We start from the raw sequence: 27,520 nt of genomic DNA on the forward strand, positions 1-27,520 counted from the left end.
CATCACTATGGGAAAGAAGACTGCTGGCAACATTACCTTACTTTCACAAGCTTTATCCTAATCACTCGTCATTGGCGGCCTCTGACATGCAGCCTGCCCATCGCATTTTCCCGCGCCTAGATCATCCTATCAAAGTTGTAATGCAGCATGCACGTATAAATCACTGAAATAACTCGCCACTATTTCGTGCCATCCGTCATTGGAATACTCCACCAAAAGGAACGTTGACGAATTGATTCTTCTAGAGACCTCTGTTCCGTCGCGCTGCAGTATTCTCAGCTTTTACCTGTGTTTTAATGTGAGTCACCGCACCCATTGCCACGGCAATGGAAGTGGAGTCGGCAGAATGCGGACGTGACTTGACTACTTCGGCAGGTACCGGCCTGAGGAAGAAAAATTGCCCTCCTAGTCAAGCTGACAGCAAGGACACTGTTTGTAATCCTGCTCAAGCGATGACGCCTCAGATGATGAAGGCTTCGAAAGAGTGGTAAACCGGAAGTCCGAGATAAGAAACTTCACAGGACGGTCCTCGTCAAGTAATTCAAGCGTCATGACACAGTGAAGGCCATCGGTGCACACAATTCTTTTTGTGCCGGGCACAGCTGCCGACAACCTCAACCGCCATAATCCACAAGCGATTTCTGTTTCTCTGGAGGCTCTTGTCCCAGGAGAAATCAAAGATATCCGAATTAATACTGGAAAGAACGTCCTGGCTATTGGTGTCCAGAACCGAAGCGGAATCAATGATTTCATGGCCGTAAAACTCCTGGGCAACATCATTGTCCACTCCCTCATTCTGCAGGACAAGGAAACCATGGCTGGTGTTGTCTATGATATTGACACACCTATTAGCAACAGCTAATAGATGTGTCAAATCAAATCAAACCTTCAGCAGATGGTATTGCATTACAACAAGCTCGCCGCCTTGGCAAGTCGACATTTGTAAGGCTCGGGGTTAAAGGTGACTGCCTTCTATCACATATAAAGGTGGGCCACTTTCGTCATGTAGTACGATCTTTCGTACCCAAACCACTTCAGTGCATAAGGTTTCAAAGAATTGGACATGTGAGTTTTGTCTGCCCAAATACAACGATGTGCCCACGATGTTTCGAACAACACAACACTGATACTTGCCGTGCAACAGAGCTCAAGTGCCTAAATTCTCAAAGCTCGCACGCTGCATCCTCAAAAGACTGTCCACGCCTAAAGAAAGAGCGGAATATCTTGAGAAAAATGGCCAGAGACGGATCATCACACAGAGATGCTTCTGCAGCGATAAGGCGAGATCGCTCCCGAAAACGAAAGTCTGCAAAATCGTCTTCCGGTTCAAGGGAAATGTCTCGTCTGGCAACACCGCCTCCTGTTCCATCTCTATCCAGTAAGAGCACGAATATCAACGAAAAGAGCGGCCATGCTATTCATGCCTCATCAAGTGAGGTGTGGTCAGCACTGCCGAAGAAATGCGACGCGCCAGAGCCATAGCACATGACACCCCTTGAAGTCAAATGTCACTTCAGTTGACCAAATGCGAGACAAGGACTCACAAATGATTGCTGTGATCCATTCGCTCTCGAATGTCAGGCGTCTACTACTGACAAATATGGACACTTCGGCTGCTCGAAGCGCACTGCAAGTACGGGACGCGCTGACTCCAGTACTTGAAAGCATCGCATAGCACCATGGCCCGCCCATCCCTGCCCTTCCACTAAGAAGTCAAGAAAGCATCTCTATTTCAGTGGAATGCCCATGGTCTCAAATTGATAATTTCGTATTTCAGAGACTTTGTCTTAGAAAACCATTTTCCCATCCTCGTAATTTGCGAACCAAACGTGCAGAATATTATACGTATTTCTGGCTATGAGGCATTCATGTCCTCTACCTGTGGTGATGTGAGAAAGGTAATTCTATATATTAGATGTGATCTCACATATGTGTTGCACCCAGTCCCGACTCATAATGACAACCAGTACGTTTGTTTAATTGTGAAAACGAATAAGCTTACGTTCACACTCGTCGCTGTTTACATTGCTCCTTCAAGTTGCTTAGACTCTAAACGACTGCGAGACGTGCTACCAGCGACACCCGGCACTACGATTCCCACAGGAGATTTTAATGCTCGCCGTTCGCTTTGGGGGAGTTTGAAGATGGACTCCAGGTGAAGGAGACTAGCATCCTTTTCCACAGAGCAGGACCTTTACTGCCTCAACGATGGTAGTCTGACGTATTTACGCGGGCTTACATACAGCAGCTTCCTAGACTTGACTCTGGTTTCTCGGTGTCTTGAAGGAAACGTGCAATGGTTTCCAGACATCGAATCACATAGAAGCGACCGTATTCCGACGTACATGAAGATCAAACGACTATCTAAATGCTCACCCACGACCCTCCAGCGAATGGACTGCTTCGCGTTTCGGTCGCGCATAGAGGAAGTGTGTGAGCAAGGGAACCATTCAAGTCTGGAACACGAAATTCAAAAAGCCATACAAGAGGCTACGCGCGGCTTTCAGCCTTTCCTGAATTGTGAAGAACTTGAAGCCGAACTGCCGCGATATCGAGCGATTCTCCGGTGGGCTGAAAGAAGATACAGGAGAACTAAATCCATCCATGATCTCAGAGACGCAAGGTGGATGCAAAACAAAATTCAGTGCTGAATTGATGCACAACAATATCATAGATGGAATCATTTGTTTGAGTCGTTGGATCCACATCAGCGCTTATCTCAGATATGGAGAACCGTGCGTGGACTTCGTGTATCACTGCAACAGCGTGTTCCTTTCAAATCTCTCGCTTTGCACCAAGGTCGCAAGGAAATTGACATTGCTGAAGAATTTGGCTCAAGACTTGCCAGCTTGCAATCCAAACGCGCACTTAGACCAAGTGCCACTTCTGTGCCTCGGGATTCCCGCATGGAGGGAGGGAAAGAGAAAAGCAGAAGGCAGGCAGGTTAACTAGAATAACTTCCGGTTGGCTACCCTACACCGGGGGAATGGAAAAGGGGAAAATAAAGATTGCAGGGAGAGAGAGGAGGGAAGAAAGAATGAAATTAGCTGTGAGTTTGCTGACGCATGTGGTCTACTAGTAATTGCACTAATAGTCACAGACGCTCACACAAGCCCGTCGTGCTCAAGAAGCACGAAAGTGCCTTCCCCGCTTTATGGATCGACGAGCGATGGGGTTGGTGTTCCAGCAGCACCTGCACGAAAAGCGGCGGATTGTGCAGCTTCTGGAAAGCGTTAGCAACTTGTCTTTCTGGGCCATATCGTGGACAGTGGCACAGCAGGTGGTCGATATTTTCTTCGGTGCCGCAGACCTCGCACGCTGCACTGTCAATCACTTTGATTAATGTAGAGTATGCCTTTGTCAAGGCAACTCTTTACCAAAGGTAACAAAGAAGCGTAGATTCACGTCAAGGAAGCCTGAATGGAGGTCGGCTTTCCAGTGAGGGGCTTAATTAATGCTGTCGTGTAAGTCTTAAGTTTGGCGAGTTCCACTCGGTCAGTGAGAGAGTGCATGCCAGGTGTCAAAGCTGCCTTGCGGCGTCTGTACTCGAAAGCAGAATTGACGAATGTAATGTTTTCGGTGGAGTAGCTAGAAGCCGCACTGGCAACTTGCAGGCGCTCTTCGTCACCTGGGCCGGACAGCGTTGCCTATGCGGTGATCGCGAATATTAGGCATAAAGCACGACTCATGCTGCTAAAGCATTACAACGAGTCTTGGCGCAGTGGTTTGGTGACACGTGAATGGAAATAAAGCCCCTTGGTTCTACTTCTCAAACCTGCTAAATCACCATTAGATTTGCCATCGTACCGCCCCATCAGTCAGGCCAGTTGCATAAGGAAAATAATGGAAAGAATGATTATGGCATGTCTGGAAGGGTACCTGGAAAATTACAACGTCTGCCCAGACGCTATGGCTGGCTTCCGGAGTGGGCGCTCATCCATAATGTCATCGATTATGTGGCGTTTGTTCAACCTCAAAAACGTCTGAAACGACTCACTGCGACATTATTCCTTGACATAAAAGGCGCCTATGGAAATATAGTACATTATGCCATTATAAACGCTCTGATTGACGCCGGAATCGGTGGCCCCACATTTCAGTAGCTGTGCAGTTATTTGACCGACAGGCATTTCTTCGCGATGAGCGAGGATGGCGCCACGACTGAACACAAAACATTGCGTGGAGTACCGCAAGGCGAAGTGTTGAACCCCACGCTATTCAACCTAGTGCTCGTTGGCCTTGTCAGATGATTGCCCAACACAGTTGAAATATCAAGCTATGCCGACAACATCGGCATTTGGGCATCTACTGTAACACAACTGCAGGTACGGACACGGCTACAAAAGGCAGCTACGTTAACGTCACTGTACTTGCGAAAACAGAACTTAAAGCTGTCTGCAGAGAAATGCTGACTTGTTACATTCACTCGGAAGGCTACGAAGCGTAACTTTGTAAGTGTCAATGAACAAGCAGTTGCAAATGCATGGAAACACCGCTTTTTAGGGGTAATTATTGACCGCTAACTATCATGGAGCCCCTACGCTTCGTACCTAAAGAAGAGGTTAATGACAATAATACAGGTCCTCAAATTTCTCGACGGAAAATCATGGGGCACATCGGTGCGGTCAGTGCTGCAGCTTTATAAACGCCTTATTCCTCGGTTTCACAAGATACAGCCTCCCTGTGCTTGGTAACACCTGCAAAACAAACATGCGTGTACTCCAGGGACTACAACTTCAAGCCCTAAGGACGTGTCTCGGTCTTTCGAGGTGTGCGTCTACAGCGGCAACGATTGTCATAGCTCGAGATCACCTAGATCAGCGTACTTGGCAACCCACGTTCTCTCGGCGCATATTCGGCACGTTGCCCGACTACCTTCCCACTATATTGCCGCTCTACCCGGAGAAAGCCCACACGCAACTTTCAGTCGTATAATTGTTGCCAATCGTACTTAATTGCCATCGAACTACATCCCTGCAGCAAGACCACTCTCACTGTTATGGTGCCTGCATGGACCGAAAATACGCCTCACCATCCCAGGAATCATGAAAAAGGCTAACATGCCGTCATTTGCCCTGAACCAGGCCACATTAGAACTTTTACATGAGGTGCACAGTGGCCGCGTACACGTTAACTTCGATAGCTCAGTCAGACCTGCAGGATCAGCTGCTGGTGTGGTGATACCAGCAAGATCCCTCAACATAAAACTAAAAACGTCACAAGTATCATCAACGACAGCTGCTGAACTGGTAGCCTTGTGTGCCGCTCTTCATTTCATTCAGGAGGAACCACCCTATCCATGGTCAGTCTTCTGTTATTCAAAGGCAGACCTATGGAGTTTACTTTCAGCACTGCACCATGGATCACATGACCAGCTCATCGCAGACATCAGAGAAGTCAACCATTGCCTAGTTGACGAAGGACACGATATAATATATCGGTGTTTGCCTAGTCAGTATGGCATACATGGCAATAATCGAACACGCGCAGCTGCCCAGTCTGCCCATGACAGCGTCAACTACGTTGCCATTCCTCTTTCGATAGCCGACGCAGTGAAAAAACTTTCCGCCCTTGCTCGTGACCTCACATTACCTCAATGGAATTCATCCGAGTTACAGTGCACGCCCTCATACCCGGGACCCTAATTTACAGCTCCGTATTCCGCCCGAGCTTCCACGACGTGACTGCAACCTCCTAGTCCGTCTATGGCTTGGAGTAGCATTTTCAAATGCGTGCTCTTTTCTTATCGGAGTGGCCAATAGCCCACTCTGTGATTTCTGCGGTTGCAATGAAACAATCGCGCACCTTCTTTGTCAGGGCTCTCGTATCAGCCCGCAATGAGAAGTCCTCTCAGCCACCCTAGATAAACTGGACAAGCGCCCAATGGTAGAAAACAAGGTGCTTGGAAAGTGGCCTACGCAAACATCAGCGCGATCCCTTATGAAGGTGCTGCTGTGGTACTTAAAAGACACGGGACATTCTGACAAATTGTGACTGTACACTGTGTGGCGTAGGCTTGTGCGATGACACTGCGTAACACTAGGAACGCCTTTGTGCGCTACGTAACAATGTCCACAGAAACAGTTCGTGTGTACGTGCGTGTGTGTGTGTGTGTGTGTGTGTAGGCTTTCTTATTTAAATTTTTTTATCCTTCTCTTTCTTGCATCATCTTGCCCCTCCCCCAGATGAGGGCAGCCAACCAGAGATAATATCTCGTTAGCCTCCCTGTCTTACGTTTGCCTTTCTCTCTCACTCTCTCTTTACCACACGACATCGTGTTTATAATAAACCAAGATACATCTACATATTCTGAATAGGTAGTTTAACATCAATAAATATTCCAGTCTGAATCCTTGTGTCTACAACCTTGCACTATTTTTTGTATACGCAAGGGTGATTTAGTTTTCCTTCCATCTATGTAGCTGTTAATGAGTATTCGCCTGCTTCACTGTAACCCCCTTATGTTTTCTGTAACACCCCCCACCCGCCCATGTAATACTAGACGTTTACTTCGCGATGTATGTAACATTACAGACGGCTGTTTCGCAATTTCTTTTTCGTTTGTTCAAGATATAAATTTTTGTGGCATTTGTGTTTTCTTTCTTTTCAGGACCGTAAGAACTCATTCCTTCAAATATGAAATAGTATCAAGTGAACATGCGATGATACGATAAAACAGTTGCAAAGGAAAATGCAACTTTTATTTTAATCTTTTTACTGTTGCATAACATTGAACTGTTCTTCGTATCACTCCTGTTTAAACGTGTTCCTAGCTTCAATGCTTATAAAAGTGGAAGACTTTGCGCTTAGATATAACAAGTGGCACCAAATTAAAGCGTCAAAGTATTACTTCGCCATGGCCTTGCAATGCAACGTCCCTATTGGCGCCGAGGACTTACGGAGTCGCCATCTGACGGAAGCGACTCGCTTGTGTCGTATGAGGGATAACGCGACGAGCTCGTCTTGCGTTTGGCTGGCGGCGCTCAATAAAAACTACGTGGGTGCCCTCCTGGGCATTTCTGTAAGTATCCTCGAAACGAGAAAAGTTATTTACTGTCAAAATAATAATCTTGGCCAAACAGAAAGCACGGAATGGTTTACAGACACTATCTCGATTTAACTTAACTGAATATGTACAGTGAACGCCCACTGCGCGCGGCCGCCGCGATGGAGTCACCCGAACCGGCTTCTTACGTGGAAGGTCGGCAATTGCTGAGAGCGAACTATAAGTTCCTATAATGAGCTGTCTGTATAACCAAATGGAGCATAACAGTATGAAGCTTCAATGCAGCGATCACACAGGTTCACGGTGACCGGCTACGCGTCTGCATGCATGTCCGCGCACAATGATTCGCTTTCGCTGTGAGCGTGTTTTCGAACCGTGCCGTGAGCATTTTCTCGAACGCGGCTCGCTCGTAGACAAACCCACTTATAGGCAAATATTTAATTCGTTCTCCATTCTTTCTTGCACCTTAAAAAGCTGGCTAACGAAGAAAAAGTAAATTTGTGGCACATTTTGAAACAAATATGACGTTTAACTAGCAAAGACGTTTACGGGGCTTGATATGTACATGGCGTATTTTGCAGGGTGAGATGGAGATGCTCCAAGGAGGTGTCCTAGGATACGTGAGACACGTAAGGCCACTTGGCGTCTCTTTTGATCAATATCTTGTAAAGCACATCTGTGTGTCTGCTCGGAGTTCGTTCTGGTAGAACTCTTACACGCCCTTATGTGGATATGGTCGATATAGGCTAGTTCACTGCATACTGCGATACCACCACACAAATATCTTCGTCGAAAATGGGCGATTGGTCTCCTTGGTAATGAAGAAAGGATGTGAGTGAGTGAGTGAGTGAGTGAGTGAGTGAGTGAGTGAGTGAGTGAGTGAGTGAGTGAGTGAGTGAGTGAGTGAGTGAGTGAGTGAGTGAGTGAGTGAGTGAGTGAGTGAGTGAGTGAGTGAGTGAGTGAGTGAGTGAGTGAGTGAGTGAGTGAGTGAGTGAGTGAGTGAGTGAGTGAGTGAGTGAGTGAGTGAGTGAGTTTTCTTCCCTGGTAGTATACAGATGGTGCACTAATTTTATACTAATCAATAATTCTTATTGTGAACACTTACGACTACGCGTAAAAGCTCTAAAAGGCATCCAGGCACTACAGAAAATCATTAACAAAAGGAATAACATTAAAAGACATACAGCTGTTCGCGGAAATTGGCATGCATGTAGCGGTAAATATACACTAGTGTTTTTGCTTCGTCGTGCGTGAGCACAGTAATTCATTTGATTATGCCCAACCACTTTAATAGGCAGAGATAATGCACCTGGTAAATATTTCTGCAGGTCCGAACTGAATGTGAAACACGCGTCGCAGAATTGGAAAAGTCGCTCGAGGTAAGGGAATGTGCCTTGCATTCACAAGCGCATGGATGTTTCAGTAAGCGGTCACCAATTCAATTCCGTTCTCTATTTCCCAGGAATGTCACAGGTTGACACGGGGAACTTTCTCCGAAATCGAAAAAATGACAGACGCTCGTCTGGATGCGGTAAGCACCCCCTAAACTGTCTCAATTCAACGTGCTCGGCTACGTACGACGGTAGCTCAGTGGCTATAAAGTTTTGCTGTCGACCACGAGGTCATGGGTTCGATACGTGCCTGCGGCGGCTTAATTTTGTTGCAGGTCAAAAGCAGGGTCGGCTCAAATCAGCCAATAAGAAGTCGCAACTAAAAGTGAAAGCAGATTTCTTAATAACAGAAATTAGACAGCGTCGTGTTGTGCTGCCAGCCTCCGAAGCTAATTCTCCATAGCTTAGATTTAAAGCTTCTCTAGATTTCCCCTAACACTTTATCCAGGTGGGTTTTTTCGATTTGTAAATTTTTTTCTGTAGGTATATTCTTGTTTTGATTGTGCAACTAGACGGCAAATCTGATTTGAAAGTTGCCTCTAAGGTGGTTTTAAACTGTTAAATTGTTACATCACTGAAGACGGAATGATGGCGCTGCAGTAAGTCGGACAACTTTTTGTTGCATGACTGGGAAGCTACTGAGGCAAAATAAAAGCGTAGGTGTGAGAGCTCTCCTGAAAAAGAAGTTGCACATTCTATTTCCTAGTGCAATAGAAAGCCTACAATTCGTAATGCCCAGACGTGCAGAGGTTTCTCTAGTAAACGAATAGAAATAGTTTTTTAAAAATTTGATCTGTTGAAGTTTCTTAAAGCAGTGCTGACAAAAAAAATATTATGTTGGTTTTTCCACGGCAGTAAGTAGCTAATGACCCAGTAATCACGGCACGAAACATCATTTGCTTACGAGCACGACAGGTAATTATTTGTAGTCTTGTTTCTGTAGACCAGTCCAAGTTTAGGTTTCAGAGAGCAAAGAGATGGCCTAAGAAGGAATGTAAACCCAGCCGGGCACGTGATCCCACAAGACTGTGACGTACGCACACAGCGCGCTCGCCGGCGCGCGAGCTTCGTGTTGCTAGCTCGTCTGCTACGTCTGCACGTGCTTTGCGATGTCATCGCCATCATCGTCATCATCGTTTTCGTCTTCCAGCGGCAACCATATCCTGCAGTCTGGAGTTGCCACCGTATTATACGTGGCCAACTACTTTTGATTGGATCCACTATACAAAGCTGTGACTCAGAAAGTGCGGCCAGCGACAGCTGTCAATATGCGTACGCACTGCTACAAGTAATACAAACAATTCGTCGAGGGCGCTTTGGAATGAAGCATATTCCGGAACAGGACACAAGGCGGGGTAAAAGTCGGCACAGCATCAGGCTATGTAGTCTCGATGGAAGATCATCGAACTGCTCTTAGCTCGGTGGGTTTTATTTATACCAGGTACGCGGGAAATGAGCAAATCTGCCTGCTCTTCAACGGGGTCCATTGTAAGCGTCCAGTGGCGCGCACCAGCTCGGACTACTACTGCCGCTCATCGACGCCGACGGTGACGCCGACGAGCCTCTACCGTGACTTGGTTCATTTGCACAAGGCGGCGCCATTTTTCAACACGCAGAAGTTGGAAACGGAAGGAATTGTTTTCCCGCGAAGAAAATTTAGCAGTAGTACAGTGGCTAGAATGGGGAAGTGTGGCGAGCAGCACGCAGCGTCTACGGGGTAGATTGAAGCCGCCGACAGGGAAGCCGCGAGGGGGCGCGCGCTGACGTTTACAGGTTATTATCTGTTTACAGGCTAATATCTGTGGACAAGAAGGCAACAATTTAGGTATGAAATTTAGTGTTAGAAAATAAGGTGTTATAGTATTCAATGAAAACAGTGAACAGACAGTGGAGATACAGGGCCCAGAAATACCTCGAGTAACAGAATATAAGTACCTTGGTATATGGATAAACGAAGGCGAAAGATATATGGAAACTAAGGAAAAAACCATAACAGTAAAGAAGAAGAGAAATGCGGCCATAATGAAGCACAGAGCGCTATAGGGATACAATGGGTACGAGGTCCTCCGAGGTATGGGGAAAGGTGTAATGGTTCCAGGACTTACTTTTAGAAATGCGGTTGTTTGCTTTAAATCAGGGGTACAATCAGGACTCGATGGGAACCAAAGGTCAGTGGGTCGCCTCGCATTGGGCGCTCACGGGAAGACTACAAATGAAGCTGTGCAGGGTGATATAGGCTGGACTAGTTTTGAAGTGAGGGAAGCTCGCAGTAAAATTTAGTATGAAGCCCGGCTGGGGAATATGGAAGAAAGTTAATGGGCTGGGAGAGTGTTCAGGTGTCTGTACAGGAAAAACATTGATTCACAGTGGAGGAAAAGAACTAGGAAGCTTGCCAGCAATATGCGGCCTGTGGGATGGGCAACACAGCAACAAAGAAGGTCAAGCGGTAAGTCAGAGAGGCTGAAATAATCTCATGGGTGGCGGCAATGGAAAAGAAACCTGCCATGAGTAACTACTTAAGAGGAAAAAAGAGAAATCAGGAAACAAACCATTTATGATAACTCAAAGGGAAGCTCATTACTTTTCGAAGCGATATCGGTATGCCTTAGAACGCGCATCTATAAAGCGAGATATTGACGCGAAATAAGTTTGCACGTGTTGACACGGGACCCTTAAGGCGAGAACGACGAAGTTCGTGGTTGCGCGCGGGCTCTCCGAGGACCAGCCATCGCTAAAGGCAGACGTTTTTTGCCAATCTGTATTTTGCCAAACTGCTTTAGTTGTAATAGCTGGGTGACATTTCTGGTGGACGTGCGGGGTACGGTCGATGTTAAGATCTCCGGAGCGTACCCCAGACCTAAGCGCGGCGAGTAGTTCAGCCGAGATTACCCCTGTGCACGTACGTGCTAGCCGACGTCTCCAGGGACTCCAGCCACAGCACGGTCTGCTACCTGAACGAACTAGAATGACGAACCAACCACCTCCTGCCACTCCGGCAGCATCGCACGTTGTCGTCAATCACATCCGGACGCCAAATCTGTTCCACGGAAGTGCTTCAGAGGACGCCGACGACTGGCTTGACCGTTTTGACCGGGTTGCCAACCTCAACGACTGGAACCACGAGCGTAAGCTACGCTACGTGTACTTCGCTCTTGAGGATTCCACGAGAACATGGTTTGAGAACCACGAGGCGACGCTGACGTCATGGGAAGAATTTCGTAGGCAGTTCCTCACCAGGGCCTTCGCCAGGGCGGACAGGAAGGAGAGGGCAGAGTTAGCGTTGGAGGCAAGAATTCAAGGCCCGAATGAGGGAGTGACGGCGTACGTAGAAGACATGAATCGGCTTTTCAGACGTGCGGACCCTTCTATGACTGAAACAAAGAAGGTGCGCCATCTCATGCGCGGCGTCAAAGAGGAAATCTTTGCTGGCCTCATTCGAAATCCGCCGACGACACTTTCAGAGTTCCATGACGAAGCCACTACTATGGAAAAGGCCCTTCAACAGCGGGCCAGGCAACACAACCGCGACGCCGTGATTTCAAGGGAGCTCTCTGCCGTTACCCTCGGTAACGACGTTGGCGCCTTGCGAGAACTCATCAGGGCTGTCGTCAAGGAGGAACTGCAGAAGATGCAGACGACCACTGCCCCTGTGGGACAACTTTCCGTTGAGGAAATGGTGCGCGCCGAGGTCCGACAGGCCGTCCATGTTCCTGGACAGTACGAGGCACCACAGCAGGGACCGCACGCCGAAATAAGTTACGCTGAAGCAGTACGCCGTCCGCCACCCTCAAGTGCGTGCATCATGGTACATCCCACTCAACAAATGGACGTAAGCTTCAGGCCGCCTCGCAGCCCATCGCACATCGCCGAAGCAAGGACTAGGAAGAGCGACGTCTGGCGCACCACAGACTACAAGCCCCTTTGTTTTCATTGTGGCGAAGCCGGACACATCTACAGAATGTGTCCTTATCTTCTAGTGGGGCTCCGTGGATTCTGGCTGAATGCACCTCGTACACGACCTGGTGAGCGGCCGCCGGAAATAGAGAGTTTCGTCGCAAATCGTAACAATGTTGATCAGCGGTGGCAGGAGCCCCGTTCGTCGTCTCCTGCTCGTGCTCCTGCCAAGCCTTTACTTGCGGCGCTCTGAGACGCCGCTCGCCTAGCCCGGCGGGTCGGGAAAACTGAGTTCAGTGACCTCCGGAGGTGAGGCCGCTGACGACGACCGTACGCAATATCCTCCACTACGACGACAACGACGAAAACAGAACGACGCAGACGTACAGACGGAGTCGAACATCTTACGAGAGGTAGTAACGTCGAACATTCTCGTCACCATAGACGACGAAGAAATAACGGCGTTAATCGACAGTGGAGTGGACACCTCAGTTATGAGCATGGGCCTTGCCTGCAAGCTGAAGAAAGTTTCTACCGAGTGGACTGCGTCGCAGATTCGAACTGCAGGAGGCCATCTGCTAACCCCGGTAGGAAGATACACAGCGCAAGTGAGCATTCGTGGGTTTACGTACCTCGAAGATGTCGTTGTCCTCCCAAGCTGTTCGAGGGACCTAATTGTGGGAATGGACTTTCTGCAGGCTAATGGAGCATTGATTAACTTACAAAAGTCGCGGGTAACGTTTTCGATGGCGCAGGCCTTAGCAGGAAGCAGCACTGACGACACGTATGTCAACGCCTTGAGGATTGTTGACGATAACATCATGGTGCCGCCAAGGAGCAGCGTATTGACCCTCGTCACCTGCGACGCATTCGACGGCTATGAGGGTATGGCCGAGGCAAATATCCCGCTGCTGCTCGAAAGACACATCTGGATCGCCCGGGGCCTTGTTCGAATACAGCATAAGTGCTCGCAAGTTTAGTTGACAAACTTCAGCCATGAGTATCAGCACGTCCCTCAAGGTACAGCTGTGGCATTCCTGAACGACATAGCTGACTTCTCCGATATCGGCACGTTACAAGTGACTTCACGGCATGCAACAACTCACGCCAGCCTGAATACCCGCGTCCACATTAATGCTGACTTAGCAGATGCACAGAAGGATCAGCTGCTGGGCCTGCTGACAGAATTCTCCGGCTGTTTTTCCACGGAATCCAAGGTCCAGCGCACTTCTGTTACGCAACACCGGATCGTTACAGAGGAGTCGGCGCGGCCTGTTCGTAAGCATCCGTATCGCGTGTCACCTATTGAGCGGGAGGTGATTAAGCGTCAAGGTCAAGAAATGGTAAATGATGACGTCATCCAGCCGTCGACAAGTCCGTGGGCATCGCCTGTCGTACTAGTAAAAAAGAAAGACAACACACTCCGCTTCTGCGTTGACTACAGACGGCTTAACCGAGTCACCAAACGCGACGTTTATCCCCTGCCACGGATCGATGACGCTTTGGATCGTCTGCGTCATGCTCAGTTCTTTACTTCGTTAGACCTAAAGTCAGGCTACTGGCAAATCGAAGTGGACGAGCGTGACCGTGAAAAAACCGCCTTCGTGACTCCCGATGGGCTGTAAGAATTTAAAGTGCTGCCTTTTGGTCTCTGTTCCGCTCCTGCTACGTTCCAACGAATGATGTACACTATACTCGTTGGACTAAAGTCGCAGACGTGTCCAGTGTACCTAGACGACGTTGTTGTGTTTTCCAGCACGTTCGATGAACATCTCGCCTGGCTACGAAGTGTCCTTACCGCAATACGCAAGGCCAACCTCACCATCAAGCCTGAAAAATGTTACTTTGGCTTTCAGGAACTAAAGTTTCTAGGCCACGTGGTCAGCTCCCAAGGAGTACAACCAGACCCAGAAAAACTCGCTGCCGTTGCCGAGTTTCCTCGTCCTAAAGGCAAAAAGGCTGTTCAGCGGTTCCTGGGCCTCTGCGCTTACTACCGTCGTTTCGTTGAAGGCTTCTCAACGATTGCTGAACCGCTCACGAGACTGACGCGACAAGATGTGCCCTTTGCGTGGACGGAAGACCAAGAGCAGGCCTTCACCGAATTGCGTAAACGCCTTCAATCCGCTCGAGTGCTGGCGCATTTTGATGACACCGCGGCAACTGAAATACACACCGACGCCAGCAATGTAGGACTCGGGGCCATTCTGGTTCAATGGCAAGATGGCGCAGAACGTGTAATTGCGTACTCGAGTCGTAGTCTGACAAAAGCAGAAGCTAATTATTCAACAACCGAAAAAGAATGCTTAGCAGTCGTGTGGGCCATCAGCAAGTTCCGACCCTACTTATACGGCCGGCCATTTCGAGCGATCAGTGATCACCACTCGCTCTGCTGGCTTGCCAATCTACGAGACACGTCAGGTCGCGTCGCTCGTTGGAGCCTCCGCCTCCAAGAATACGACATAACTGCTGTCTACAGATCTGGCCACAAGCATAGCGACGCTGACTGCTTGTCACGTTCTCCTATTCCCTTGAGATCCTCCGACTTGGAGCTAGATTTGCCGTTTCTTGGTGTCGTCTACGTGGTGCGCATGGCTGCCTATCAACGTGCAGACTCTGAGCTGCTTCCAGTCATCCGATATCTCGAGGGAGCTGACGTTGTTGTCCCACGCCCACTTTCACGAGGATTGACGTCGTACTGCCTGCGAAACGATGTCCTGTACAAGAAAAAATTTGATAACAGACAGGAAACGTTCCTTCTCGTCGTTAAGACGGCACTGCCCGAAGAAGTTTTACAGGCGTGTCTCGACGATCCCTGTGCCGGCCACTTAGGCTTCGCGAGGACATTAGCACGCAAACGGCAAAAATACTATTGGCCACACCTATTTTCGTCGGTTCAGCGCTATGTGCGAACGTGCCGTAACTGTCAGAGGCGTAAAGTTCCACCCGCCAAGCCTGCCGGCCTCCTTCAGCCTTTGGATCCGCCTCCGGCGCCGTTCCAGCAAGTGGGAATGGACCTTCTTGGGCCGTTCCCCACGTCCTCCTTGCAAAATAAGTGGATAATCGTGGCAACTGACTATTTAACTCGCTATGCGGAGACGAAAGCTGTGCCGCGGGGAACTGCTGCTGAAGTCGCCAGCTTCTTTGTCCACAACATCGCGCTTCGCCACGGTGCACCCACTGTACTCATTACTGACCGCGGTGCAGCGTTTACAGCGGAGTTATTGCAACAAGTCGTCACACCGACGCACACCGACCACCGAAAGACCACAGCCTATCATCCCCAAACTAACGGCTTAACAGAGCGCCTAAACAGAACATTAGCCGACATGCTCTCCATGTACATTGATGTGGAACACGAAACATGGGATGAAATTTTGCCATACGTCACGTTTGCTTACAATACCGCTGTGCAGAAGACCACCGAGTTTACACCATTTGAGCTTGTTTACGGACGTCGCGTTACAACCCCCTTAGACGCCATGCTCCCGGTAGACCACGGAATCACAAGGAATGACACCACTAAAGATTTCGTCGAGAAAGCCGAGGAAGCTCGCCAGCTTGCTCGGAATCGCATCCGCACCCAGCAGAATACCTACGCCTACCATTACAACCGGACCCGACGGAATGTCCAGTACTTACCAGGCGACCGCGTGTGGGTGTGGACACCTATCCGACACCGTGGGCTCTCAGAAAAGTTGTTGCGCCGCTTATTCGGCCCTATGAAGTTGTACGCCGCCTCAGTGATGTGAACTACGAGATGGTGCCTCAAAGCTCTGATCCTGGTTCGAACCGACGCCGTCCCCGTGCTGAAGTCGTCCACGTAGTACGGATGAAGCCGTACTACGCACGCCAGGGCTAAGCAGCCCTCACAAACCGCTTCAGCATTGCGTACATTCCTGTATGTTTTTTTTTGTCTTTTCATGTTGGCACTATTGCCCATAGAGAGCGCCCGCTACCCTTGAAGCGACCGGGCCGGTCGCTTTTGAGAGGCGAGCAATGACGCGAAATAAGTTTGCACGTGTTGACACGGGACCCTTAAGGCGAGAACGACGAAGTTCGTGGTTGCGCGCGGGCTCTCCGAGGACCAGCCATCGCTAAAGGCAGACGTTTTTTGCCAATCTGTATTTTGCCAAACTGTTTTAGTTGTAACAGCTGGGTGACAATATAAAAAGGAAGACGCACGTGCTTGCTGCGGTAAAGCTAGAGAAATGACGGAACATGTTTTATTAGAATGTGAAGACGTCTACCCAGCGGTCTATTTAGGCACCACTGGCCTCATTGAAGCCCTTGGGTTTAGCGGGAGCAGTGGTAAAGCAAATATGTTTGCAACAGGCATTAGTAAGAGGTGATTGGAGGATTGGTGGAAGAAAAGTAGAGAAAAGACAAAAGACGGAGACGTACAAAAGCACAGTTCGCAATAGGGGATCAGAAAATTTGGGCGTGGTAGTTCATATTGTCTTTTTTTCCTTTTTCATTGTTTAACCTAGGTAGGACATTAGGCAGTGTAATAGCAAGAGCTTGGTGGCGGTACCCACCGCCCCGTTCCAAAGGGGACGCTCATAACATCCATCCATCCACGTCGTCCAGTGCGAGTGGCTCTGCTGCTTCAGTAACGACACGCGCCAGGACCTGTGGGAAGTAGCGCTCTTTTCTTTTTCTGCTGCAGCGATTTCAAAGCACAGAAGAGCGCACGCACAAGCCACTTGCCGGCTGAAAGTCAAGCTTTCATTTTACACTCAAGCTATTGAGAAACTGAAGAGACAAAGGGCAGAACTTGAAGAGGGTGTCCTCGCAGACCGGTTAGAAGCCCTATCACCGATGCAAAGACTTGCTGTTATGCAATTCTTTCAAGTCGCTCGCCGCAAATCAACGAAAGGTATGTAGTACAATCCGGACTGGTTGCTTGATTGCGCAATAATTCGAATGAAAAGTCAGAGGCTTCACGAGCATGTCCGGTGGAAATGCATACTCATCCTCCCGAGCAGAAGGCGTTTGAAGGTGCTCATGCGGAAATACAAGAATGTGTTTAGCTTCAACCCTGCTATTATCACAGGGATTTAAAGAAAGACGAAATCCGTGGAGGAATTCTAATACCATGGCGGCCTGATTGTGGACGAAATGAAGCTGTCAAGTTCTTGAATATTGCCGCAGCAGCGAAAGTGGAAGACCTGGAGGTCTTGGGAAAATTCACACTGGAAAACGACAAACATCTTCCCTGCGATTACATTCTCGTGATCACGTTTCAGCCTTTCACTGGTTCCTGGCTCAATATACTTGGTGTTTTCGCTTCCAGGGGAAATGTGAAGGTTGCGCTTTTGTGAAAGATCTTCATAGAAGCCGTGTTACACGCAGAAAAGACTAGGCCTAATGTCGATTATATCATGGCGGACGGAGCTTCATTGAACCGTTCAATGTGGTGGCTCTTTGGGACTTCTGGCCCCTGGACATCCATAAACCCATCTGTGCCACATCGTATTGGCACTCGAAGACGCCCCTTCATTTCGTATTTTCTGCACCTGATAAAATGTGTTCGAAATGGCCTTCTTAAAGCAAGGTACAAAAAACTTGAAGGTTTTGTTTATACTGAGCACATCAGAGCAGCACACAAAGAGGATAAGTGTCCACTTATACTTAAAGTGATGCCAAAGATCACTCTTGCTCACGTGAGCCCTAACAACTTTGAAAAGATGAAGGTAAACCTGGCATTGCACCTTTTCACTCCGCAAGTGCTTCGGGGCCTGGTTTTCTAAAAGAAGCAAATAAAGGAGCACTGGGGTGGCCCCGCATCAACTCGAGCCTTTGTTCTGATGTGGAAGCTAGTAAACGCAATGACAGCACGGATTCCATTTCAAGGGTTGAAACCTGACTCTGCACATGAAAGGCACATCAAGGACGTATTAGACTACCTAAACCGATGGGAGGCTCACGCGGGGACTTCACTAGCCGGATTTCTTTCATCGAGCACTGAAAAGACGCTAAGAGTCACCCTTCAGGCGGCGCTTGATCTAATGAAATACCTTCGTGAGAAGCTTGGCTATAAGTAGCTGCTGACGTGCCGGCTCAGCCAAGACTGCCTTCGGGAATTGCTTGGGGTCATTGGACAATTTTCTAGTTACAGCGACCATCCGACTTCTGCCCAATTCTTGCTCACCGTGAATTGCCTCAGTTTTACTTGGTCAAAGTTCCCAGCCGTGGCAACTGTAAAGGGGGCGATCTGATCGTTCTCCTCAGTAGTGAGGATGCAAGCCATAGTGGGAAGTTAGAAGCTTCTGACATGATAAAGAAGCCAAGAATGCTCCCCGACCATGAGTACCCTGAAAAGATGAGCGAGTCGTGGCTTTGTCTTCTACATGACATGTTATGTTGCACGCAAAACAGTAGTGAAGGCTGCATGCATGTTTCGATGAACTCCTTGTTTCCGCCGACGAAGCCAACGAATAACTGGCGATGTTCACCAAGTTCTGCGGGGCCGTATATACTTTTCTGAAAAGCTCTTCTCATATGTAGACGCCCTTAAAACTACTTTTTCGATGTGGTTCAGTTACAGCGAGCTGTACTGTGGCACCTTGGATGAGCTTTTCTCCCGCCTGCAAAAAATTACATGCTAGGATGTGCACAGCAAGTCCCCAACGTCACCAACCAGGTTACAAAATTTTTACAAAAGAAGCACCTGAAGCTCAGGCGCGTCACCTAGCAGAGGCTTACAACGATCTGTTTGAACTGCTTTTAAACTATTCAAACAAAATGTTTTGTTATTGTGAAAAAAAGAGCACCAGCTGAAGCGTGTCACGTAGCAATACATCATCGATTACCGAGAATGGTTCCAGCTTCTTAGCCACTCTTCAAAAAATGAGTTGCTTGCGTAAGCAGTGTGTCCAAAATAAAATGTTTGCTTCAGAGTTACCACTGGGAATTTTCTTGCCTTACGTTGGGTAACCAGATAAAGCAAGCTGCATTCTGCCATCGACGAGCAGTCAATAGAATTGTTACCATGCTGCCTCTTAATTCGTAAGGAGCTATGCTACTCTATAGCAATTTGCAGCCATGCACAAGCGAGCATATATATATATATATATATATATATATATATATATATTGGGAAGCTCTCATATTTGCTATTGCATTCCTGAATGCGCGCGCGGATGATCGCATTCCACGCAAGGCCCCTGCGTTGCAGCCGCTAGGCGCCGTCGCGGCCGACGTGGATCGATGGGTGGATGGATGTTTATGAGCGTCCCCTTTGGAACGGGCTGGTGGTTTGCGCCGCCAAGCTCTTGCTATTATACGGCCTAATGTCCTACCTAGGTTGAAAAATAAAAAAAGAAAACACTATAAACTTCCACAACCACATTTTCTGATCCCCTATTGCGAACTGTGCTTTTGTACGCATCCGTCTTTTGTCGTTTCCCTACTTTTATTCGACCAATCCTCCAGTCGCCTCTTACTAATCTCTATTGCCAACATGTTTACTTTTCCACTGCTCTCGTTGAACCCAAGGGCTTCAAGGAGGCCAGTGGTGCCTAAATCGACCGCTGGGTAGACGTCTTCACATTCTAATAAAACATGCTCCATAGTTTCCCTAGCTTTGCCGCAGCAAGCACATGCTTCTTCTTCCTTCTTATATGCCGCTTTATAGGTGCATGCTCTAAGGTATCCGTATCTCGTTTCGAAAAGTAATGAGCTTCCCTTTGAGTTCTCATAAATTGTTTCTTTCCTGATTTCGTTTTTTTCCTCTTAAGTAGTTACTCATGGCAGGTTTCTTTTCCATTGCTGCCGCCCATGAGATTATTTCAGCCTCTCTGACTTTCCGCTCGACGTTCTTTGTTGCTGTGTTGCCCACCTTCCGGGCCGCATACTTGCTGGTAAGCTTCCTAGTTCTTTGCCTCCACTGCGAATCAATTCTTTTCCTGTACAGATACCTCGGCACTCTCCCAGTCCATTTACTTTCTTCCATATTCCTCAGTCGTTCTTCATAATCAATTCTACTGCGACCTTCCCTCACTTCAACACTAGTCCAGCCCATGTCACCCTGCACAGCTTGATTTGTAGTCTTCCCGTGAGCGCCCAATGCGAGGCGGCCCACTGACCTTTGGTTCCCATCGAGTCCTGATTGTACCCCTGATTTAAAGCAAACAACCGCATTTCCAAAAGTAAGTCCTGGAACCATTATACATTTCCACATGCCTTGGAGCGCCTCGTAACTACTGTACAGTGAAACCTCGTTAAACCGTAGTTGGCCGGAGCTCGGAAAAACTACGTAGTAAACGGTAGTACTGTTTAACCGGAATAGCTTGACATCGCCCACTTACCTGTCGAAAACGGAACTCAGAGAGAGTGCTTTGAAAGGGGAAAAAAGCATGCAGTATTTATTCACTTCGCGCGACAAAAGTGTTATTTTCGTTTTATGCCACGGTGGCCTAGCACACCGACAGCGGCCTCAAACTTACTGAAGCTGCGTGCCAGCTTTTCAGCCAGCCCCCTCTTCTCGGCAAACACTCGCATGGCAGATTCCTCGTTGCCGTTACGTATTCTCCGTGCACGCGTGCAGTAGCGCTGCAGAAGTCCCGGCGGGGCCACATTTTCATTGCTGCGTGCCGGAGTTTGGAATACTTTTCGTTGGGAATAGAGTTACGTTATCGCGCCCCTGTTCTCGTCGCGACGATTGCATTCATTAGGCTGACGTAACGCGTAGCTTCTGCCACTATCATGCCTGCATCGCCCGTGCTGGCGCTTTCCGTGTCGTCCTTATCACTGTCGCTAGGCGACACTTCGGCAACAACAGAGGCAACGATGGCGAAAAGTCGAACCTCGTAGCCGACATGTCTTCGCGGTCGCAGCAGCGCTGCCGAGAAGCTTCTTCGCATTCCAAATGCCATACACCGTAGTCAGCAGCAGATCCTTGTCGCGTGCCAGCGCCGACTTCGTGTCATGTTCGATAGCACGGACGATGTCTAATTTTTCTTCTAAGCTGAGCACCCCGCGTCATTTTTATCCGAGCTTGGGAATGACGCGGGTCCTCGCGGCAGAGTTCTGACTGGTGTGGTTTAAGTCTGTTGCCAGCTTTGTGGGTCAATGTTGCCAGACTGCCTGCCAAATTTGACGGGGAAAAACACAGTCAAATGTGGTGAATGCAACGACGCCGTTTCTGAAGCGCACAGAGTTACCAGATCACACGCGCGCAGGCTCCCAGCTCCCGACAGTACCGGAAAGTTGCTGCATAACCCACGCGCTTTCGAATCGCTTGCTTGTTGTGGGCCCTGTTCTCCGACGGTACGAAGCGCTTTCTTACGCTGCACACGCTGTGGCTGGTCCGCGCGGGACGAGGCTTTCACTGGATCTGAAACTGAGACGCGTCGCATAACACTCGGGGCGCGATACATCGCTGCAACGGTAGAAAATGGCTGCATCGCATGGCTTTGCACAGGCACTCTCCTGAGGATTACGCTACTCGCAATACACTTTTCGGAAACAGACGCGTCGCATAACACTCGGGGAGCGATATATCGCTGCGCGCTCTCGCAGCAGCGGTAGAAAAGGGTTGCATCGCCTTTCTTTGCACAGGCAGTCTCCTGGGGCCACCGCTGCTGTGTCTCGATTTTTCCTGCTAGTAATATCCAACTCTTCGAATAATCCAGCTCGAGGAAAATGATTATGCTATCTGCCACAGGTGACCTTAAAAATTCTGTAACACTTAAGCATGCTAAGGTTGAAGACTGGGCGTGTTGGTATAGCATATTAGAGGTTCGACTGCGCAACATTTGGAAGATACACACAGAAGAGAAACACGTTCAAGCGCTCAGTGGTGTGTGTTTCTCTTCTTTGTGTGTGTCGTCCAAATGTTGCGCAATCGAACCTCTAATATACTTAAACATGATCACACCATGTATACATTGCCCTACATTCAAAACAAATTTGGACAGCGGCTGAGTGCGAATTCCAAGCAAGATTGGCACAAAACGTTATTCGAATTCTACGAAAATGAGCGCCTGACCGCTCTTACAGAATGAAACAGTGTCAAAGCAGTGTAGCACATCACGAGACCAATGTAAAAGGTATGCAATAAACTTTTTTTTGCATTTCATGTACTGATGTATCATCAAAACGCTTGAACGCTTATAACTAATTGGCAGCAAAGCGCGCAGATACGGGAATATTTCTTTTTCTACTCTGTGGCAAAACGCGCCTAAACAGGTGACCACCGGGACTGTGTCCAAAGTTGATTTGCCTATTGGCGGTTCCCGGTACATTTTAATAAACGCTCTCATAGTCGTCTGCTTAGCGCCACAACCACCTCATAGTGCCCAGCACTGTTTCTAAATATGTGTCTCCTTACGCCCAGATTTGTATGTACTGCTTTGTTGGGCAGCATACGTTTGTTGCGCTAATAAAGGTAAATATGTCATTCAAGGTTTGCAGAATTTGACAGCACAACTAGATTTGCGAACGGCAGTAGCGGAGTAGCATCGCTTCGTTGGCGAGCCCAAGGCATCCACAGAGATGCCTTCACTGTTCTGATGTGCCATGATAAGTCATACACCCCACGCAAATGCGAACGTATTTTGAGTTGACTTAATCAAAGCATCCAGTGGCCTTAGTGGTTCCCAGTTTCGTAATCGATGCGTCGCAGCAGTTCTTCCCATCTCCGAGTCTTTCTTTCCTCCATGTCATAGTAGAGCATCTACCTAGATTTTGACAAATTGTCTTTTTTTCCAAAAACAGAACCTAATATACATAGATCTAGGAAAGTTTCCTGAGGGTTTACAGCACTGGTCTCACGACACACATGTATTTATGTAAAACGCCGTGTTTTACCTTTGTTTTGATTCATTTTTGTTTTTCACGCCGCACAGGTTCAAGAGAAAATGAAAGATATGAACCATATGGTTGACAATAGATTCCACGGCTTGCAGGTGAGAAAAGCGTTGGAAATTACTTGAAAATAGTTGGCCAGTTAGCATCTCCAATTTTCCCTAGTGCTCTGACATACTAGCCTTGCTATTCAGTGCTCATTATTTTACGTTATTTTGATTCACTGGCCGCCCTCGCGTATCTTTTGGCATGGAATGTGTGCAGGATGACAGCGAATAAACGATCTGGAAACATTTGACTGTATACCATATTTTACAATGCGGTAAATCTGCCGTGTGCCAGCGGCAATGGCGAAAGAGTCATTTTTCCTGTCTCGTAATGCTTGTAGCCAATAAATAATTTTTGCAGCCGCTTTCTGAACTGTATTCTTTTTTGTTTAGGAAACACAGCATGATTGACTGCGGAATACGTTAGCATTATATTACTCCGTATTTATGATGACTCGCTACAGAATACACCAAACATCGTGCAATTCACCTTGACTTCCTTTAAGTAGAGTCTCCATGACCTCGGCAAAAAAATATGTCAATTTCACACAGTTATTGGCCGTATGTCCTAACCTGTGACAAAAGGAGACATATCTTCTCCTCGTACATTATTACTGCTTAATCATCAATAAATTAGTCGGTTAAAGGTGCTTGACTAACGCTGACGAATACTGATTGACGTCAGGCCTACGTCATTAAAATTGTTTTTGTTCCAGGAAAGAATGCAGCATCTACATCGAGCCACTCTCGCACAGATAGAAGAGGTATGGATTTTTTTTTACTCTAGTGCTTTAGCGTCGTCATTTAGGGCAGAAGCCAAACGTACGGCAATGTACGGTCGATTCGTATGCATGAAAATGGTTGTGAGCATGCGTTCGGTGTTTTATGACAGCTCTAATCTGACGTCACTTCGCACAAAAGTCAGAAGTTCCTCGTCTAACAGCTCAACATTGCGGAGCTCGGGAATCGTAAATAAAGTCGTTTGTAGGCTCCTAATTTCGTTCAAAGCAGTTTCCGCTAAATGAGTGAAACAAGTTTGCAAAAAAAAAAATGCAGATCCATCGACCATGTTGGAATCTAGTTAAGCGAGTCTTTAGTATGGCGCATAAATAAGTATTTTATAAGTTACGGAGATGGCATACAATCTTGTTTACTTTCAAGATATGCAACCTGTAAATTTCTGAAATGTTTGTTTATCAACTGCAAAGATCGCGGCTTCATTGTCTCGTATTTTGGTCTATGCACGCGATAAAACGAGGAAAGGAAAGACCCGCCGTGGTTGCTCAGTGGGTATGGTGTTGGGCTGCTGAGCACGAGGTCGGGGATCGAAACGCGGCAACGGCGGCCGCATTTCGATGGGGGCGAAATGCGAAAACACCCGTGTACTTAGATTTAGGTGCGCGTTAAAGAACCTCAGGTGGTCGAAATTTCCGGAGCCCTCCACTACGGCGTGCCTCATAATCAGAAAGTGGTTTTGGCACGTAAAACCCCATAATTTGAGAAAATGAGGAACGGTTTGCGAAGGATATCGTCATAGCCATAGAAAAAGCACTTAATAATTGCAGTTGAAATTCGACCTAACGAAGCCAGGAAAACGCTCAAAATATTTAGTTCAGTCGGGAAATTCGTAAAATCAAGAAATCTATCGGTTCTTCGAAATCTAAAATTGTACTTTAGCGACACGCAAAAGCTACCGCGGCATTGTATTTGCCGCTAATCCAGCCATCTGTCCCGTAAACCATGAAACCTAACCTCCGTTAATACCGAGGCGGTGTTTAGTCCGCACTTGCGCGCATGGGTACGGCGTGCTGCCTTGCCAAAATAAAGCTAGGGCCGCGACTAGGGCACCTACATGTTTTAACGCGATAGCTTTAGAGCGCCCGCACGAAGAAAAGCCGTCTGTGTCAAAATTAGAAATTGCCGCTTTTCTTGCTCATTTATTTCAGGAAAAACTTCGTTAAATCAAGTTCGGCCAAATTAGTTTCATTAATTCCTGTTAATGGCAACATTGAACCTTATTGGTACCTGCCGGCGAAAGGAAATTACTTCATTAGAACGGGAACTTCGTAAAATTGGGTTTGTTTAGATCGAGTTCTGTTATATTCGTTCTAATAGAAATTCATGAGTCCTGACACAGACGCAGCCCTAGAACACCAGTTCTATGCAGTGTGCGCAAAAATATAAAAAGAAAGCCTAAGGACCCCCGCTACAGCACACCGTAAATCATCATATATTGTGGTTTAAGAACGTGCAATGAACTTAAAAAACACATCTCTGGAATCATGGCATCCAATTAGTTACGCATGCATCTAACATGCATCGATGCCCCTGTTTGAATAAGTTTCAGCGTCACCTACATTTTTTTATATCGCCTACTTCCCGGGATTCTCAATTCAATAAATTCTACCAATTCGCGATGCTTATGCTGGTCATGCAACTGAAAGTTTCTGCAGCGATAACAATCTTCCACTGTGTATCTGTAGTGTTCTTGACAGCCGCTAGCAGCAAGCTGAATATTTGCCAGACTTTTTTTTCTTTTCAGCTTGCAGAGCACGTCCGTCATATGCGCAACTTCGTTCCCGAAAAATAGGAGCGCGGTCAAGGAAGCCAGGGTCACGGGCGTTCCAAATAGTCTGACCTTCACACTCAGATCAACATAATGTTTGATGCAAGCTTGCTACGGAGAAACGAAGTTATTTTGTGATCATTTTTTTTCTACCGACAACTTCGTTTTAATCATCGATCACTTTAACAATGACGCGAAATAAAAGCGACCAGAATTAAACCTACGGTGTCTTTATTTTGTGTCTGTTGGCGCATTAGAAACCTGACATTTCAGCCAATAACGTGCTTGCGAGTGCTAGCATGTCTTCAGGAAATCACAGCGCCTTCGCTTCGATCAACACTCGGCCATCTTGAATGTGACGAGTTTACATTTTGTTACGACGTTGGTTGTCTTTTTTTCTTGTTTATTTATTTTTGTTGCTTCCGCGCGAAGTGGACGTGCTCGATTTCCCTTTCGTGCCGTTACACGTTCAAGGCGATTTCACATAACTGTTTCCTCCTGACCAGATTGTCTGAACACTGCGTTGTTACATATATGCGAAATAACCCTTTATTATTACATGTGCTACGCTTACTTTGTTCTAAACGATTGTACTTATTGCCATCTTGACCTGCAGAAGCAGCAGCGAGAAAGAGAAAGGCAAAGGAAAGACAGGGAGGGTTAACCAAAGATTATCTCCGGTTGGCTACTCTGTACTGAGCGAGGGTAAAAGGGATGCGATAGGTGAGAGAGAAAGAGAGAGGCAAAAGGCTAAATAAAGGAAAAAAAACGAAAGAAAAACACACGCACACACGCGTACACACGGTACACACGGACTGTTTCTGTGGGCACTGTCACGCAGCATGCAAAGGCGTTCCTAGTGTTACGCAGTGTCACCGTACAATCCTACGTCACAAAGTGTACAGCCACAATTTGTCAGCAAGTCCCGTGTTTTTTTAGTACCACAACAGCGCCTTCATAGCGGATTGCGCTGATGTTCGCGTAGGCCAGTTTCCAAGGATCTTGTTTTCTGTCATGGGGTGCTTGTCCAGTTTGTCTAGGGTGGCTAAGAGGACTGCATTTTGCGGGTTGAAACGAGGGCACTCACAAAAAAGGTGCGAGATAGTTTCATTGAATCCGCAGAAATCACAAAGTGGGCTGTTGGCCATTCCGATAAGAAAGAAGTACACATTTGAAAATGCGGCTCTAAGCCATGGACGGACCAGAAGGGTACAGTTAAGCCGTGGCAAGTCGGGCGGAATACGGAGCTGTAAATTAAGGTCCAGGGTACGAAGGCGTGCACTTGTGAACTCGGATGAATTCCATTGAGCTAATGTCAGGTCACGCGCAAGCGCGGAAAGTTTTTTCGCTGCATCGGCTCTCGAAAAGTAATGGCAACGCAGTTTTATTTATTTATTTATTTATTTATTTATTTATTTATTTATTTATTTATTTGTGCATACTCCAGCCTCAGTGAGGCTATTGCAGGAGTGGGATGAACAACAAACATTTATAAACAAGCTGGCGTAAATTGTTTCAGTGATAATGAACGGATGTTTCCCGGTAATGGATCCCATCCTTTAATTGTTGTTGAAAAAAAACAGTGTTTAAAGGAATCAATACGGGCAAAAAATGTTGAGATATTTAGAGCACGCAGACTCCTCGTACACGAAGGTTTCGAAAAAGTCAAGTGGTTATCTAGAGAGGATAAGCGAGAAGAATAGATTACTTGTGAATGAATTTTAGGCATTCAAGTTTGCGACGCTCTTCAAGAGGAGTGAGACCAAGTATGGAAAGGGTGTTAGACGGCGAAAATTCCTTGTCGTAT

The 27,520-nt window shown here is 47.5% G+C and overlaps 1 protein-coding gene across 3 annotated transcripts in view; it reads left to right on the forward strand.

Annotated features, from left to right (window-relative positions):
- Window positions 1–25,936, forward strand: part of LOC126544590 (uncharacterized) — an 85,126-nt gene extending 59,190 nt beyond the window's left edge. For 2 of the 3 annotated variants that reach the window (XM_072284973.1, XM_072284972.1), the window contains 6 exons: window positions 7,588–7,635; window positions 8,335–8,385; window positions 8,469–8,537; window positions 23,142–23,201; window positions 23,864–23,911; window positions 25,672–25,936. In XM_072284973.1, coding sequence (XP_072141074.1) covers window positions 7,588–7,635; window positions 8,335–8,385; window positions 8,469–8,537; window positions 23,142–23,201; window positions 23,864–23,911; window positions 25,672–25,737 — 342 coding nt within the window. In that variant the 3' untranslated portion in view covers window positions 25,738–25,936. The remainder of the gene's footprint in view (window positions 1–7,587; window positions 7,636–8,334; window positions 8,386–8,468; window positions 8,538–23,141; window positions 23,202–23,863; window positions 23,912–25,671) is intronic. The other variant, XM_055077752.1, reaches the window with a different exon arrangement.
- The last annotated feature ends 1,584 nt before the right edge of the window (window positions 25,937–27,520 follow it).

The sequence above is a fragment of the Dermacentor andersoni genome, chromosome 10 (assembly GCF_023375885.2).
Source record: "Dermacentor andersoni chromosome 10, qqDerAnde1_hic_scaffold, whole genome shotgun sequence".
NCBI classification, from domain to species: domain Eukaryota; kingdom Metazoa; phylum Arthropoda; class Arachnida; order Ixodida; family Ixodidae; genus Dermacentor; species Dermacentor andersoni.